Here is an 18,450-nt window from a genome sequence, read left to right as displayed (position 1 = left end):
GAATTGAGTCAAAGTACAGAAGCATATGTATCATTTGTGATTAAAATTTGTTTGTTGATTAACGATCCTGAAAAACAATGACCATGTGCATACTGAAAATAATCAAATTTACTATAAATTGCAGTTTCCCAGCCAAATAAATACAATTAATTGGTGTACTATCTACTAGGGATAAAGGACAATAGAATATGCTATTAGTACTTAATGCTAGGCACTAGGAAGATAAGACTGTTGTAATGTTATCACACACAGTGTTCAAAAATGTGCTCACCTATTTCCTCTTCATCATACTTGATTCTAGGGTCAACTAAAAATGATGACCAGAAGAGACACCTCAGGTAACAAGCCATATCATGTGCTTCTTGCTTGGCGTATTTATATCTTTTCAATGGTAGCAATTTTAGCTATCGAAACAAGTTGTGAATGTGTACTATTTATTTCTAGAGTGCCTGCAGTTGTACTTTTTGTGTTGTCATTATTACATGGAAAATATTGTAGGCTAGCTTAAGATCTATCTGTAGCATCTATACCAACATGTCTTAACTATGTAATTTATATACAAGCAGATCACATGCACCCCTGCTTTGTTTGAATGTTCATGCCATGTGCATATGACTTCACAATGACTTATTTTGTGTTCTCTATTAGGCCATGCACTCCAAGCATACATTATATGTACTATCGGCAATGACAACCTACATACAACTCTTTGGTATAATATATACTTGAGCCTAACCAGAATGCATATTATTTTTATTCAGAAGCATATCGTTTTGGTCGAGCTGAAAAGGTCGGTGGGAAGACGACAAGTACTGCCATATTGGACCTGTGGAAACCCACCATGTATTGGTGACAGAGCTGCAGTCTTGTCCCGGAACATCAGCCAGCATGACAGACTTCTTCTGTCCCGGAACATCAACCAGCATGACAGACTTCTTCTATTTGGTGTCCTGCCATCATGACAGACTTCTTCTATTTGGTGTCAGGCTGCAGCTTCAGTATTCTGTATATCTTCATCCCAATGCAAGGCAACCAGTGGAGCTTACAAAATCTAGAAACTAGCAAAAGAGAGTGCCTCTTCACTTGATTTACATCAAGGACCCCCAATGGCAGCCCTCGTCCCATCAATTCTACTTGCCGCTTGCATTCTGGTCTTGCTGGATCGCGCAGCTGGTACAAAAACCATGGTATTGTCTGCTGCTTCCTTTTCTTGTGTGTACTTTCTCATCTTCTACCGACGTGTTATGGCCACTGCTTCAAGCGTAGATGAATGGAGGTTCAGCATACGCGCAGCATGGTGTGCCTCCCTCATTCTAGTTTTCATTCTAGGGTTTGAGTTGCAGCAATACGCTTTTCGGTCCACCATCATCTGTGTATGGGCAATTGCAGGAAGTGTCCAGCTGGCTGTGTCGATAGTTCTTGAGGTTTTCCATCCAATGACCATAGCTGATGGATTGCACCCAAGCTCGAGTTTAATTGTATGTTTAGTATTAAAATATGTATTGATTGGGTTACATTGCCATAATGCATTCCCTAGGTTGTAGTATTATATTTACCTATTTGGCCGTGGTAGATGTTTATTAATATGGCAATGTAATGTTCACCCATTTGTAATTTATGTGCGCCATATATATCTTAGCAGTGAGAAGAATGAGCACCGACACTAACATGGTATCTGGTGTGACTACTTGCTCTGCTGCCACTTGGAGATGGTAAGAGAGGCTTTACTATCTTTCTCAAAGGAAACTTCTTATGCCCTACATGTGGAATTTATCAAATAGGTTTGGAGGCAATTTTTTAGAGTGCTTAATTTCTTACAAGCACACTAAGAGCAGAAAGATTATGTGCACTGAGTTTCATCCTATGAAATCATACCTCATCAATCTATTGATGCCCATTGAATATCTAGTGTGATGTGCTAAGGCATGAAAATCTTACAGAACCTCCTTGCCTCCTGATATGCTATCAAGCACCAAGTCTATTTGCACGATAAACACAAGGCACAAACATAACAAATATTAATCGACAATACTATGTGACATCTTTCCAATATTTTGCTACTTAAACATGATACATTGACAATAATACAACAATTTTTTGTACTTCATGTTGGATGTAAATAACGCACGTTGATTTACTTAAGATGGTTTTTGTAGCTCATGAATTTTGCTTGTGGCTCCCTACTTCTATGCATGGTCTGAATTAGTGATCGTAGTGAGCCTATACTTTTTCACATTGTATTTACCACATCTGATCGAGCTCTAAGCTACACATCATGTATAAGAGGAAGCAACATAGTCATGGTTGATAAAGTACTTAATTATACTATTATTAATTATGAACCAGAACAAATGCAAGTACTTGCATCTAGAGATTAGAAAGTCCAATAAATTTAGCAATATATATCAACCATTAAGTCCAATAAATATCGATGAATTAAGTACTTGCATCTATTCTGGTAAGTACTTAATTCATTGGACTTTCTAATCTCTAGCTAATATCAACTTTATTCAACTGATAGAATATACTATTATTAATAGTATGGGAAAACCCATCTGCTCAGGATACATAATTAAGATACATGCGTAGTAAGTAGATAATGTTTGTCAAATAGATTGTCTCTCCATGTATATAAACATACACACCATTAACAGTAGGCAGTAGCACTACAAGTGGATTGTTACAGTTGCTATTATTATCAATTATAAGACATGCACAAGAGGAAGCAGCTTAGAAACCATTAAAATTATTGCAAAACTCACTTATAGCATTAAGTGCAGGTCCACTCACATCACGTTGCCATGCCTTAGCCTTAGCCATATGGTCTGATCCATTGATATGCGCCCATATGGTTTCTGTGGCATCGAGAGAAAAAATAGGCCATCGCCAGACATCAACCATATGATGAATCTTTGTATTATGTGCTTTTGCAAGAGCTTGTGTGTTATATTTCATTTCCTCTGTGGCATCACAATAGCTCTAGTGCCCCATGAAGTATTTGCCTAACTCTTTGACACCGTCGGCCTTGCCCAGCCCAGTTTGCTAGATGCATCAAAATAATCTTTCAGCTCCTTTACCAAACCAGCATCCACCATGTCATCGACACGGTGATTGAGATATTCATTGAAAACTAGTTCATTAGCATGGATCCGAAGGAAGCAGCATTGAAATCGCAAGGATGGCCAATAATTGGCAAGCGCAAAAGGATTAGCAAGTGAGGAATCAAAGTAGTCAACATGGAGTCCATGTATGAGTGAGTTGGATCCACCTACAATGACCGGCATGAGATTACGTCTTAGAATGGAGTTTGTGGTGGCAGTGGCAAGAGATCGGAAGAAGGAGACAGGGAAGTCGCGGGTAGTGGCAGGAACGACTCCAATAAGGTCTTGAGGAATACCACATTGATCATGTATACTTAGCTTATTGGTGGTAATATCAAGTCCAGCAAAAATTTGCATCCTGTCGGCATTGATCACCTCGCCACCAATTACCTTGGCCACATCAATTGATAGCTTCGTCTTACCTGTGCCCGTAGCACCTATGATTACCACGAACTTATTAGCGGCCCGTAGCACCTATGATTACCACGAACTTATTAGCCAACATTTGGGGAAAGATAGATCTAAGTAAAAAAAATCTATGGAGGATTGGAGAACAAGGCTTTGTTCGTGACCGGTGACAGGGTATATGAGAAAGAGGAAAGTGTCTGAGGTCCGGAAACCTAGGTCTACATTTGGTCTTATCCCTTCCCACGCTCACTTGTATGGCACATACATGTGGTGAATGGACATACTACCAAAAAGGCAGGCATTGCCACATTCCATTTTTTGTATCCGTCCTTGTGCACTTACTAACAACAAATTAGATTAAGCGACCATCAACAACAAATAAAAACCTGCACATGATAGTTATTAAGAGGTAAACACAATTTCAATTTTTTAATGTTTCATAATAATTAGTGGTACATATGTTTATCCATAACCATGAGTAACAATCATGTATCAAATTATATTTAAGAACTATTTTTTTAAAATTATAAAGAAAATTAAATGTGATAATTTTTTATATGCATAGGTGCAAATTAGGGTGTAATATAAAATGCAACTACAGGAAGAAACACTCTAGGGCCTCCCATAGGCAGTTTCTAAGTATATTTTATAAGTAGACTGGAGAAGATATTCCTGGCAATTAATTTGAGAGGATTGCTAGGGAATAAAAAGTATCAAAAAAAATTATTTCCTTTGTTGACTACTCCCTCCGTACTCGTAAAGGAAGTCGTTTTGGACAGCGACATGGTCTCCAAAGTATTACTTTGACTCCTTGTTTTTATAAAAATATTTATCAAAAAGTGATATATGTATATTTTTATGAAAGTATTTTTTTAAGACAAATCTATTTATATGGAGTTATTCATGATTTATATTCCAATGTTTGACCCAAGCCTTGTCCAAAACGACATCCTTTGCGAGTATGGATGGAGTATAGGCTAATAAAATTTGGTTGACTCCAACCTTTAATTATAAATGATATATGGTCATGGAAAAAATTAAAGCAGAACAAAGTAAATAAGAAAATACCGTAGAAGCAAAAAAAATTGTAGAATCATTTGATATGATAGACATGTGCATAGAAATATTAGGTAAACAGGCTTATAACTTTAGAAACTCCATCCACATTGGGATCACGTCCATAGTACAGATGTTTTTAGCACAGTATGTTCCCGACCCATAGATTAGGTGATATGTGAGGTCATGTTTACTTTGCCATGTGATATAATGGCAGACTGGCAGTAAAGTCAGGTTTGTTTCCATCAATACCAAAATTTTCACAACAAATTATTCATAAGATATATATGGTTTGGTGCTATACTAATTGTCTAATTATAGGCCACCCGTAGCGAAGCGCGGGCACCGGTGGCTAGTTTACCAATAAGTTTAGTGGGGCGGGGGATAAACGTTTGGTGACGCGATTGGGCTTCATTTCATCCTGGCCCAACTCTCGTCATCAGCACCACTCGCACCAGCCCACTCTAACAAAGGTTTTGCATTTCCTCGTAAGCTAGGCGTCGTTGTTCCCTGCCGAGCGAGCGAACCGGAGCAGCGCCGCCGTCGGGGAGGGAGCCCGCCGGTCCCAGGATGAGGGGCCTGACCCGCGCGGCGAAGCGCGCCGGCGAGATGGCCTTCAACGCCGGCGGAGGTACCGTCAACTGGTTCCCGGGTCACATGGCCGCCGCCTCCCGCGCCATCCGGGACCGCCTCAAGCTCGCCGACCTCGTCATCGAGGTCCGCGACGCACGCGTGAGTTCCCATCGTTCTCCTCCTTCTCCCTCATTGATCTGCTAGCCTTCCTTTCCTTGCCGTATTGCCGTGGCCCGTTGCTCGAGAGCTCTTGGCAGGGGTTCTGGGGCTGCCCGTGGCGCTCTGGTGATGTTCGACGAAATGCTTTGCTTGCTTTAGTGCAGCGTAATGACGGAGTGGTTTTAGTGAAAGTTACTTAATTACTGGTGATGTTATGCCTATGCCCAATTGCTCCTTGATCGCTGACAGTGTCACCAAGTGGGCCATATATGTCCAATTCAGTTTATTTTCATAGTAGCTCCCTTTTTGTTGTTTTTTGCTTGATGATATACTTTCTTATCGTTCTACTTCTCTGATTATTGTTATAAAACTACTGTAACTTATGACCAGATTCCATTATCCTCAGCAAATGAAGACCTTCAACCAGTGCTTTCAGCTAAAAGGCGTATTCTTGCTCTAAGCAAGAAGGATCTAGCGAACCCCAATATAATGAATGTATGTACCACCAGATAAGCTCAGTCTCCTCGACCTGCAATCCTCACTTTCTTTTATTTTTTTCTAAAGAAAAACTTAACTTGCAGCTTCTGTAGTCTCTTTATTGTTTTCTTATAGTATGATTTTCACTTTTCCCATGTGCTTACTGGGTCGTTTCTACTTTTTATTTACAGAGGTGGCTTAATCATTTTGAATCATGCAAGAAGGATTGTATTTCAATAAATGCACATAGCAGCAGTTCTGTTAATCAGGTTAGTTAGATGTTAGTTTTACGTTTATGCGTTTTTTTTTATAATTGAAACTTCACAGAATATACTTTTGGTACTGGAGGATCCATGGTTGATTAAGTGTCAAAGTTCTGTGGCATTCCGTATAGTGCAGTGTTTATCTCGGAACTACTTAAATAGATATGTTGAGAAGCAGGATTGGGGGAAACACCACACATATATATATATATATACACATACATATATATATATATATAAGTTTTAAGACTGAACAAGTGCTGGCATATTTTACACAAGATATTATAGATCTAATATGGAAGAAATATGCTGAAAGACAGTACAAAACATTTCAGGATATACAAAATTACTTCATGAGGCTATATCAAGGTATAGAAAGGAATTTGGGAATAATAGTTACTATAAATACCTTTCCTTTGCTTCATCTTGATGATAAGTTAATTGTTAAGCCTCATCATAAATTTATAATACTTAAGGCTGATATAAACCTAAAATAAAATGATCTGGAGAATTGCAAATAAAGCATCTACATGTACTATCATAATTTTTTCTAGGATTATATCTTCTTACATTTCTCTTGTGAAGGAACGGAGCTCTATTATCTGATCTCCTTAGGAAATATCTTTTCTTTGTTTTTACATTTCCCTTTTTATAATTTTTAGGGTATTTTTTATTTCTATATTTCTCTTCTCCATATGTCAATGGTATTTGAACTATTTTATTACAAAAGTTGTAATCTGATTGCTTCATTGACCTTTGAGCTTGTATGCTTGTGCATATTTTTCTTAGTTGCTTAAAACCAAATGTTATAGCCTGAGAAATATTATATTCCCTTCCATTAGATTCCTTTTTATATTTGAATATATATATATATATATAGCCAATATGGCTTGGTATACAAGGAATAGAATCAAGTATACAAGGCAAGTATATTCTAGGCTATACATATCTCTAATAAGATAAATAATTACGTAGACATTTTCTAAATTCTATGGCTGGTAGAGGTCTTTAACAACTGAACAATAAATAATGTCAATGAAAAAACAGTGAATTCTAGTAGTATAACGTGAAATCTCTTGTTTCAAAACAATTCTTTTAAATAGCTCTGACTGAGCAAGTTGTTCAAAACAGTTCTTTTAAATAGCTCTGACTGAGCAAGTTGTTCAAAACAGTCCTTTTAAATAGCTCTGACTGAGCAAGTTGTCATATTACGATTTTACTCGATGCACTGGGTTGAAATATATTATCTGCATTTAATATTCAAGGTAATTATTAAAAATATATGATCTTGTATCTTGTATACACATAGTAGTTTCAGAAACAGTCCCCATTGTTTTGTTGACCCCCTCCCAAAATTCAATTTTTGCTGCAAAAAAGGAAGCAACAGTTATGGAATATGTCAGCCCAAACACTACCGAAGATACACGCAAACACACTTGCTTCTTGCAGAAACATATACTAGTTGTTGCAGCAACCTATCTGGAACTGATCCACTTGATCAGCTCCTTCCAAAGTGCCTATAGTTGCCTCCGGTTACGGCAACTCGTACACTCCAACCTGGGCAGTCCTCTAAGTCAACCTGCCAGCCAGCCACACACTCTCCTCTTGAGTGTGGAGAGAACAGCCACCAGACCACTCTGCTTTGGTGCTGCTAGAACTCTCAAGGGAGCTTAGCCCTTCTCCTCTCTATTTATAGCACTACTACACAGCCATAGTGGCTTACATGCCAAGGCAAAGACTTGACTTGACTAGACTTGGTCCCTAAGACAGACTAGACTTGGACCTGAGTAATTTACATTTAGCTACTCAGCACTACTAGTCAAGATTATTGCTAACAGAATAAACTCCATAGATGCCCCTATATTTATATGGAGCAGTGGCTACTTTCGTAGCATCCCGCCCACGTATGCGCCTTTATTTAGATTCTAACTAAATATCATTTTTTACCATAAAAGCATCCATATTCCATTTAAGAACCGCAATTTCATTTATCTGCCCATAACCATATTCTGTATGGAAAGCATGACTTGAATACAAAAATATAGATGTTCATATTTGTGTTGCTATTCCGCTACCTGCTATTGCAGCATCTTGTATGATATAGACCGGATATTTGCAAAAAAAAAAACATTTATATGAAAACCACTGGTATGTAACAATTATGATGAAATTTTCTTTTAGTTTGAGTTTGGCCAGATGATATTTTGTTGTCTTTGCTCTAAAGTACTCCCTCCATCCTAAATTATAGGTCGTTTTGGCTTTTCTAGATGCATAGATATTATTATGCATCTAGACATAGGGCATATCTAAGTGCATAACACTATCTATGAATCTAAAAAAGCCAAAACGACCTATAATTTGGGACGGAGGGAGTATAGTTTAAGTCCATTAATGATCAGTTTATTGTATTTACTAGCTTCTTGGGCTTGCTGAACTGAAACTAAAGGAAGCAATCTTGAAAGAGCCTACACTTCTTATTATGGTTGTTGGTGTCCCTAATGTTGGCAAGTCTGCGCTCATAAATTCCATTCACAGAATTGCTAATTCTCGATTTCCAGGTATAATCATCTCAGAAAAAAAAATGTACTCCCTCCGTTTCAAATTGTAGGTCGTTTTAGCTTTTCTAGATACATAGTATTTGATATGTATCTAGACATGATCTATATCTAGGTGCATAGCAAAAACTATGTATCTAGAAAAGTCAAAATGACCCACAATTTGGGACGGAGGAAGTATTTTTGCATTGTTCGTGATCCATGTTTATTCTGCTGTTCTTCTAGTGAACGACAAAATCAAGCGGGCTACAGTGGGGCCACTGCCAGGTGTCACTCAAGATATTGCAGGATATAAGGTGAGGCTCCTGGGCCAAGATTTCTTTAACATATCTTACTCTTTTGTAGTTTTATGTGGATGTTGCTATTCCTTCCATATTATCGCGCTAGACAAAGGAATACCAGAAGATGATCCATGTTAATTTGTTTGCCCCCTCGTGTATTATTTTTGTGGGCAACTGTCAGTTAATTCATCTATGAACACCTTTCTTTTTGTCGCTCGATGTTAACAGTATATGTATTAGAAGATACTTATCAGAATAAATGTTGTAAAACGAATGAATGCCCATCCATTGAATGCGATTCATGGAAATGTTGTTCAGTCACTGGAAAAAATGGCAATTGCCCTACATTTCTTTTACTGTATTTCTTTTCCGTATATGCAGTTTTTTTATAACGACCGTACATGCAGTTTGTTATCCATCTGTGAAATACTTGGTTATGTCACTTGCGCATTATTTCATTTAGTTATTTGTGTTAGATATCAGTTTATCACTGGCTTTTATTGCATTCACATTTTCTGCAACTATAATGGTGTTGCTTGTTCCTGTATTGGTCATTTGTTTGGTTCCTCATGAATTGATTGTTTTACTTGAGCCAATGCCATCAGTCTTCCAACCTCTTAAGTCCAGTACACTGTTCTTTGTTGCCTGTTCATTTGTTACCACTTTTCCTTTTGTGTTGGTATGCGCCAATCTCCATTTCCTGCAATCATTCATCCTTGGTTGTACACGGTGTTACCCTCATAGTATGATTGACTTGTATGAATTATTTTCACTTGTTGTATCTGAGAATATAGGAATTATGATTTAACAATACTAATAATGCATTTGTACTACAATATTTTGCATCTCTTGTATTTTGGTTCATCTGCAATAATATTTCTCTATTGGAGTTCAGTAAACAGGATATCTTTATTAGCCACAATACAAATCAATCTTCTCCACAAGTATTGTTTCATCTGAATGCTTTAATGGTACAAGTGAAAAATGATGTATTCTGGAAAGTTTGCTGCTTCTTTTCTCTAATGATCAGCTGACTAAACTAACAGGCGTATTTGTCGTGGACAGATTGCAAGTCAGCCAAGTATTTATGTGCTTGATACACCTGGTGTTCTTGTGCCAAGCATACCAGATATGGAGACAGGTCTAAAGCTTGCTTTAACAGGTTATACTTCTAATACATGTTTTTCCTGTGACATCAATTCTTTCAAACAAAATGCATCTTTTGTGACTTAAACCTACAAGGCTAATCGTGGCTTCAATGTTCCTTTAATCTGTACTAATATTGTATTATTTGCATACTTCTACTGCCAAATTAACACTGTCCTTTTCAATTTACATGCAGGGGCTGTTAAAGACTCGGTAGTCGGAGAAGAACGTATAGCAAAATATTTACTATCTATTCTTAATATTAGAAAAACACCCCTACACTGGGAGCGGTTGCTGCACAGGAGAGAAGAGTTGCATGAAGAAATATGCAGCCTTAATGAAAATGACTCTAGGGATTCACTAAGGAGGAGACGTGTGAATAACTCTGATGCAGTATACGTTCAGGTTCTAAGCCTTATCTCAAAATCTAATGAATGAGTTATCATTGCTAAGGGAACATATCTAATGCTAATAACCACATGGGCTACCATACCATGTAAAAATTCCATGTATACCGTTGATGTTCTGAAACTCTGGGCTTGAGGACCACATGGATAAGCTTACTCCAGATGATCCCACTTGTATGAAAAATAATATGTTAAGGATCCACCTTTTCAAGCTTCTTCAATTGCTTGCATCCAATCATATCAGATGGCTCACATAGAAGTTTTCACTACTATTGTGTTGTAGTTTTAACATTCCCATAATACTTTATTTAATTGCAATGGTGTACCAAAACTGGCACGGATATGTGTAGTTATATTTTCCTTTGTTTGGGCACTTCTATTTCAACCTTGGCTTGTAGGAGGAATTGTTGATTTTTGAAACTTTTAAATCTGAAAAGAAGCTGTATGTCCAGGTAGGAGCTTTTCAGCATTATGGGCTTCTTTGGTTGAGGTCCTGGCAAACCTGCCTGAACCAGGCAGTGACCTCAGGCATTCGATTTCGAGTGCCTGGGGCTGGATCGAGCTGCCTGGCTCAGGCAGCTCTGCCAGGCTGGAACCAAACAAGCCCTATCTGCCTCAGCATATTGGGCTGAACTAGTCATGTGGGCATATATGGTCACCTTGAATTGTTCTGAACTAGTCATGTGTGTGATTGGTGTATACTACTGAATATTTTGGGTGGGATTATGGTTGTAAATTTGTTTGGTCATGCTACTTTTGGGTTTTGTTTGGTCACATGGGCCATCGACAGCATCCAACTTGGATAGATGATGCATGCCATGTGTAGCTGGTGAGCTCAATGGGGCTAATCTTGTGCTAGATGAATTCCCACCATGTGAGCATGTCCACTGGTCAGATTTTATTAATGACTATTTAAACATCGTTGAAATTGTTAGCATACTACATTCCTTTTTTTTAGGCTAACAGCAGGGGAGGCCCCTACTGGGTTTTTTCATTATAAGGTAAAAATATGTACAGTTTACAAGGCCTTAGGCCCAAGGGAAAAAAAACAGAGAAAACTATGGACTATCTGAAATTACAAAACCAGGTTTCCAACTCTAATTTCAGATAGGGCTTGGCCCTATGTAGGATGATAGAAAATTCCTCTCTGAAAATAGATTTCCACCTCCCTAGGGAGAGTGGCACACCATCAAAGATCACTTCATTACGGTGCTTCCATATGGCCCAGCAGGCTACCATTAGGATCTCTCTGAATATTCTGGAGTTGAAGTCTCTTCTAGCTGCAATAATCATATCCACGCCCACCTGACTCAAATCCCACCTGATGTGTAGAAATCTCCAGCACCACTGGCTGAAGGTGCACGTGAAGAAAAGATGAGCCAGGGTTTCTTCTGAATTGCTGGTACACAAAGCACAATTGTAGTCATCAATGATTCTTCTCTTTCTTCTCAGAATGTTTCTAGTGTTAAGCCCTATCCCTCAAAAGGAGCCAAAAGAAAAACTTGTGTCTGCCCCTACAGCATGAGCGCCACATCCATTTGAATAGAGGGCTAACAGGAGCTGATCCCATCAGTTGTTTGTATGCTTTCTTGGTGCTGAAATGGTTAGACCCCCAGATGTAAGACCACATGTCTGTCAATGATGGGTCAGCTGCTAGTCCTTGAATGAGAGGTATGAGCTCTTGAAGTTGATCACTAGCAATAGGAGACGGGTGATGAAATTGGAGTAAGCATCCTGTGACAAAAATTTCCTAACTGAAACTTTTGGATCCCTGACAAATGAAAAAAGCTGAGGAAATTCCATCTGTAAAACTCCTAGATCCCAAAGATCAGTCCAAAAGCACACAGTGTTTCCCTGGTTGACATGGCAAGAGGCAATCTTGAAGAAGTCCCCTGAAAGTGACAAAACATCCCTCCACCAAAAGGGGCCAACAGGCCTTTTCATATGTGGAACAATGTCATTGGAGTAAAGACAGCGCCATGTGAGCTTGACCCAGGTATATCTTCATGGTTATAGAATTTGTGAAGGGACTTCAAGAGGAGCGACGTGTTCTGAGTTTTCAAGTCATTAATTCCCAATCCTCCATGTTCTTTAGATTTACAAGCGTGCTTCTAAGCAACTAAGCATCCTCCTTTGCGGTTGATGTCTCCTTGGTCCCAGAGATAATGTTTCCTGTATTTGTCAATCTGTTGGAGGAGCCCTGCCGGAATTTTCAGAGTGCAGAGATAAAAGGTGGGCAAGGAGGATAAAACCGAGTTAACCAATATCAACCTGCCAGCGTAGGACAAGAGGTTGTTAAGCCCCATCATGCGCTTCTCAATTCTGTTGAGCAGAGGCATATATTCATCTACTGCAGGCCTAGTTGTCCCAAGGGGGAGTCCAAGATAGGTGAAAGGCATGACGCCCACTTGACATCCAATGGCAGCTGCAAGAGAGGAGGCTTTTCCAGGGTCCACATTGATAGGCACTAGGGATGACTTCATGAAATTAACTTTCAATCCTGTTGAAGCTGCATATGTATCAAGGATCCCTTTCAGGTTTAGGAGCTGCTGTTCATCTGCTGGCATGATAATCAAAGAATCATCTGCGTAATGAACAACAATTGGGTAATCCCCCCCCCCCCCCCCCCCCCCCCCCCCCCCCCCCCCCAAAGCTCTCTCCTAAGGGGTGCTGCAAAATATGATGGCTGACTGTAAGAGATATGTTGCTAAGACAAATAAAAGTGGAGACAAAGGATCCCCCTGCCTGACTCCCCTTTTACATTTAAAAGGTTTTCCAGTCACTCCATTGAGAAGCACTGAAGATGAACCAGAAGAGAGGATCATGTGGATCCATTCAATCCACTTAGCAGAAAAGCCCTTATGTCTGAACATGTCTATGATGACTTGATGCTCTATTTTGTCAAAAGCTTTCTCAAAGTCTAACTTCATGATCACAATTTCTTTTTTACTAGTATGACACATATGCAAGAATTGGAAGGCCCATGCAAGGCAATCCTGGATAGTCCTTCCCTTAAGAAACCCATATTGATTTGCATGAATGACAGTCAGGATAACTTCCTGCAATCTGTTAGCCAGCAACTTGGTGATCAATTTGATAGAATAATTCAGTAAAGAAATGGGCCTATAGTCATTGACACAAATAGGGCAATCCTTTTTAGGAATCAAAGTGATGTATGACCCATTAATGCATTCTAGATTAACTGAGCAGTTCACAAAGGCATCACATAATCTGTAGAAATCTTCTGATATAATGTGCCAGCACTTTTTCATGAAAAAACCATTAAATCCATCCGGCCCAGGAGCATGATCAGGAGCCATTTCTCTGATAGCTTTGTCAATTTCATCTTTGGAGAATGGCTCATCAAGCACTGGGAGTTGCACAGATTGAATAAGGGAGGCAAGATCAAACTGCATTTCATTAAACTCAGAGACCCCTAATCTTTCTTTGAAAGAGTTCCAGAGCACACCAGCTTTCAAGTCGTGATCACTAACAACTGAACCATCTGCCAGTACTAAAGAAGCAATGTAGTTTCTTCTGAAAGAGTGTGTTGCCATGGCCTGGAAAAGTCTTGAATTTTCATCACCAAACTTGACCCACCGCACAGTGGATCTCTGCTTCCAGTACACCCTCTTGGCCTCCAATAGATTCTGCAGATGGGACTTCACAATTTTCCTGAAATTTGATTCAGTAGTGCTGAGGCTTCTTTGATCTTCCAAACCATCTAACAAGGCCAAGACCCAACTGCTGTTGTTGATGAGTTTGTTCAGCTTAGAAATCTCTTTGCTCCATTGCTTAAGCCCCACCCTGAGTTGCTTGAACTTACGACTGATAGTTTTCGCCATATTAGCAAAGAAAGGATTCGAGTGCCAATGAAGCTGCACTGTGTCAAAGAATCCGGGGAAATCTGCCCAGACATTTTCAAATCTGAAAATGGATGCTTTTAGAATGTGTGAGTCCATCTTGACAACATAAGGAATATGATCAGAAATTGGCTTGGCCACATGTAGCAGGAAAAGACAAGGACCATGAGGAAGAGGTAAAAACCCAATCCAACTTCTCAAGCAAAGGATCGTCTTGCATGTTACTCCAAGTATATTGTCTGCCCTCAAAAGGGATGTCGACTAAGTCCAGGTGATGAATGAGATCATTGAATAAAAGCATGTCACTAACACATCCCCCCAAGCTTATTCCTATCAAGGTGATCGAATGAAGTTAAAATCTCCCAACAGGATCCAATCATCCAAGCTTGTGGCATCAAAATTGTAGAGCCAGTTGACAAAGGCAGCTTTCTCGGCTGGAGCAGATGGGCCATGCACATTAGAAACATGAAAGACCAAATCTGAGGTATTTGAGCTGAGCTTCAAAGTGATAGCATAATTATTTTGATGCACTACATCTCCTCTGAACAGGCTACCATTCCAAGACTATAAGCAAGACACCAGAAGCCCCAATAGAGGGGACAAAAACAAACTTATTTAAGTGCCGAGGACAAAATTTGGAGATATAGGATTGGTCAAAGGAATCTCTTTTGGTTTCTTGCAGACACACAATACTGGCAGCACTCTCAGTAATTTTGTTTCTGATATGATCCCACTTGGGCTGTGAGTTAATGCCTCTAATGTTCCAAGACAAAATACTCCAAGGTCTGTTGTGATTCATTATAAAAAGATTAAAATAGCATCCAGGATCAGCCCAAGCACACACATGGACTCATGAGAGAAGCATGAAACAAAGGCTGTAAACAGAGATAAAGAAAGGTTCCAACATAACACCATCACTATTCTGGAAGGTTTACAGCCAACTGCTAACAAAAGAACAGGACTCAAGCAGGAGTTCCACATCAAGTTCCAAAATAAGTCCCTTCCCAGAACCAGGGACAAGGACACAAACTATCCCTATTACAGCTAATCATCATCAGAAGCAAGGAGGGCTTCAGCTGACACAGTCTGAGACTGCATCTTGAGGAATCCTGTGCCTATGGCCTGCACAACCTCCACTGGAAGATGAGGAGCTGTCGTGGAAGCCTCCTCAGATACTCCCTGGTACAGAGACATTATCGCCAGCGGTTCCCCAACAGCCTCCTGAGCACCATCAGTCTGAACACTAGCCTGGTCCTTGAAGCCGTTCAGGTCCTTGTTCAGGCGTGAGCTTCTACGCAAGAACTTAGACTCCAGAGGGCCCTTCGGCTTTCTTGCCCGAGGCTTGCGAGGGGTCTTGCGAGGGGTCTTGGTAGGCGGCATCTTGTCAAGAATCACCACATCATTGTCTGACTGCTCTGAGGCATCGAGAGGATCCACCAGCACCTTTGCCAATTGCCATAGCATATCAGATTTAGCAAGAAAAGATGGCACAAGGGTATCAAGATTAACGATTACACGACTGATATGAGAGAAGGAAGTTGCAGGTGATTTAGCATGCAGAACAGAGGGCAGATTAATCACCTTGTCAAGGATGGAGCGAAAGAGGCACAAGATTAGAGGGAGTCTTGTCTGCAGAGCATGGGCCATCGGGATGTAGTCCTTGGTCACCGGAGGAGTCAACAGAGCGATCGCTAGATCATCATTGGTGCGCTCAAGATTGAGAGCAAGGCAAGCTCGGGGACGAGGTGGAGGAACATATGGCAGCACCTGAGGGGCCCAGGTGAAGCCTGGTGGGAGGTGGGGGCGAGGGTCGATGGCGAAGTTGGCCATGGGAGGTGGCGGGGGAGGATCGGCGGCGGCGGTGGCAGGTGAGTGAGGATGGGGAGGTGTTTCCGAGGAAGGCGAAGGGTCGGTTGCCTTGGAAGCCAGCGGAAGAGGAGGGACTTTAATGCGCCACTTCAATCCAGAGCCAGATGGGCCGCCTGATGGGCTGGGTTTAGGTCGAAAAGCTTTCGAGTTTTCCAAACTGGCCCGACAAAACCGGGAAATGTGACCAAAGCCGAAACAAAAACAGCATCTGATTTGAGATTTGCATGCAGCTACCCGGAGATTAAGCGAAAGACACCGAAAACAGCGTTGATCAGGCGCCTGAAACTTAGGAGGAGATCGCACACGCGAAGAACTGGATCTGAGACACGAAGAGCGATCAGAACTCTGCTCAGAACGATGACCATGAAGATCACGGGAAAAGTTCTTAACAAAATAATCATCAGGATGAGAAAGCCGATTAAACACTGATTTAGAGGCAGGAATATGCGCTTTAACGGCTGTGGCATATGATTTTCGGGTGGACTTTCTCATGGCGATAGTCCACTCAGCCTCCTGCTCAGCGATCCAAAGATCATAGTCATGTCTCCAATTAGGTCCTCCAGAGCCCCAAAGAGCAAAGTACACATCAAAAGATTTCCATTTGAAGAAGCCCAATTTGTAAACCAGGAACCCAACCTCCTTGGAAAAGACCGAGAATCGGTACATTGCACCAGAGAGATAAACAACTCTAAAATCAGTGTCAATGCCTCTAAGGCATGACTGCAGGATGAGGCCAACGGGATCCGCATTGAGGCAGATAGCGGAACGACCAAAGGATACCACCAAGAACTCATAGGAAGAGAAGGCAGGGGAGAAACTGACCGGTGAAGAGAAGTGAGATTGAACAGTGCGTTGGATCTCCAATCCCGGACCAAAATCGAGATCCGAGAGGCCTCCCATGGTAGCCTAAAGGAAGGATCACCATGGCTGCCGAGAGGAGAGGGAGTCGCCAGTCCCATTTCCGACTCCTTAGCCCTTAAAGAACCTGACATGACTCAATTGAAAGTTGGTAATGTGGAAGAGCATACTACATTCCTTGACTTGCCAATCATTTAAAAGCTTAATTGCATGTGTGTTGCTAATTTCTTGTTCTGGGTATTTTTCTTTGTGTGAGTTCAATTATTCAACCAAACAATTTGTACTGTTGCCACTATCCGTTCCTCTACCTAATTGTGCTTCCCATCTTTCTCTTGCAATCAATGGGTTCCCTTCCAGAGCACCTATGCATTTCCTACTGAAGCTAACAAACCCTGTCCTTTTGTTCCAGGATTTAGTGATGGAGGTCCAGAGGACGCTATGCAGTACATTCCTGGACTTCACTGGCAACACCGAGGAAGAGAGCGAACTGGAAAGCCTCATAGACATGCAGCTCATGGCTCTTCGCAAGGTGTTCAGGATACCTCACAAACCATTTGATGAGACCCAGGGCCCTACCTCGAAGAAGCTGCTGACCCTCTTCAGGTCAGGGAAGCTTGGTCCGTTCATCCTCGACGACCTTCCGGATGAGCAGTAAATGCAAAAGTTAATCTGCCTATACGAGTCCTTCCTTTTTCTCTGTGCAGCTGCTGTTCTGTGATGGAAGGAATTGGTACCAGCTGTACGGTAGATGGCATCCTGCAGTGAGCAACCTGTGAAGCAAAATCTCAAGTAGCCAAGAGCTGTTGAATGCTGATGTGTGCTATCCTTGGTATGCAGGGTACCCTTTTTCAGATGATAGGACCTTAGGTCTTGTTAATAGCAGGATATGTTTCTCAGTCTCCCTAGTTGGCTATTGGCATAGACAGAACGTGGCTTGCACCCTGATTCAGAATTGAAATGCTGGGCCTTTGATAGTACATTTTCTGGTTAGTACTTGTAATGGTGGCTGTTGCTTCGGAAATCAGAATGCGGATGCTGCCGTTTGTGAGGGAGGCCTGCTCATGTGGGGCTGCCCGTCCTTGGACACCAAAAGATTGAATTTGTATTGAACGTTAGGAACTCCGGCTTTCAATGCGTGTGGGATATTGTTGAACGAGGGAGAAACGATAGAGACGAAGGAGAATTGAGCCAACTCAACAATCATTCATTTACTCGTGTGGTATTTGTACACACGTGCCGCAGCTAACTGCCTAACCTGCCCGAGTCAGCCGGATCTGAGCACAAGAATAGCTGGATCTGAGCTAACTTTCTCCTATGTTAGGGAAACATTTTTCTTTTGTTTCTATGGCACAAGTTAATTTATATTCTATAGGTTACATAATGTGTGCAGTGCATTTGTTTTAGTATGCTAGCAAATATGTCACTTTATACATA

General features: G+C 40.8%; 1 protein-coding gene and 1 pseudogene across 2 annotated transcripts; one reads left to right on the top strand and one right to left on the bottom strand.

Annotated features, from left to right (window-relative positions):
• Nucleotides 1-2,730: 2,730 nt before the first annotated feature.
• On the bottom strand, nucleotides 2,731-3,811 carry LOC117834353 (adenylate isopentenyltransferase-like; annotated as a pseudogene).
• Nucleotides 3,812-5,026: 1,215 nt separating this feature from the next.
• On the top strand, nucleotides 5,027-18,135 carry LOC117833450 (short integuments 2, mitochondrial). 2 transcript variants are annotated; one of them, XM_034712942.2, is made up of 8 exons: nucleotides 5,027-5,297; nucleotides 5,688-5,792; nucleotides 5,966-6,043; nucleotides 8,454-8,595; nucleotides 8,818-8,888; nucleotides 9,939-10,035; nucleotides 10,216-10,424; nucleotides 17,426-18,135. In XM_034712942.2, the coding sequence occupies exons 1-8, from the start codon at nucleotides 5,136-5,138 to the stop codon at nucleotides 17,669-17,671; spliced, it is 1,110 nt and encodes a 369-aa protein (XP_034568833.1). In that variant the 5' UTR covers nucleotides 5,027-5,135; the 3' UTR covers nucleotides 17,672-18,135. The 2 variants fall into 2 exon arrangements, with proteins under 2 accessions (XP_034568833.1, XP_072151672.1); XM_072295571.1 differs by having other exon boundaries at nucleotides 5,170-5,297; nucleotides 5,704-5,792.
• Nucleotides 18,136-18,450: the final 315 nt, after the last annotated feature.

The sequence above is a fragment of the Setaria viridis genome, chromosome 8 (assembly GCF_005286985.2).
Source record: "Setaria viridis chromosome 8, Setaria_viridis_v4.0, whole genome shotgun sequence".
In the NCBI taxonomy this organism is placed as follows: domain Eukaryota; kingdom Viridiplantae; phylum Streptophyta; class Magnoliopsida; order Poales; family Poaceae; genus Setaria; species Setaria viridis.
This window is presented reverse-complemented; position numbering and strand designations above follow the sequence as displayed.

What these genes read in the sequence shown, in the direction of transcription:
- LOC117833450 (XM_034712942.2), top strand. Translation starts at nt 5,136, where the DNA reads ATGAGGGGCCTGACCCGCGCGGCGAAGCGCGCCGGCGAGATGGCCTTC. An exon ending in AAGATATTGCAGGATATAAG is followed by an intron (nt 8,889 to 9,938) that starts GTGAGGCTCCTG and finishes TGTCGTGGACAG; the next exon opens with ATTGCAAGTCAGCCAAGTAT. An exon ending in CTGATGCAGTATACGTTCAG is followed by an intron (nt 10,425 to 17,425) that starts GTTCTAAGCCTT and finishes CTTTTGTTCCAG; the next exon opens with GATTTAGTGATGGAGGTCCA.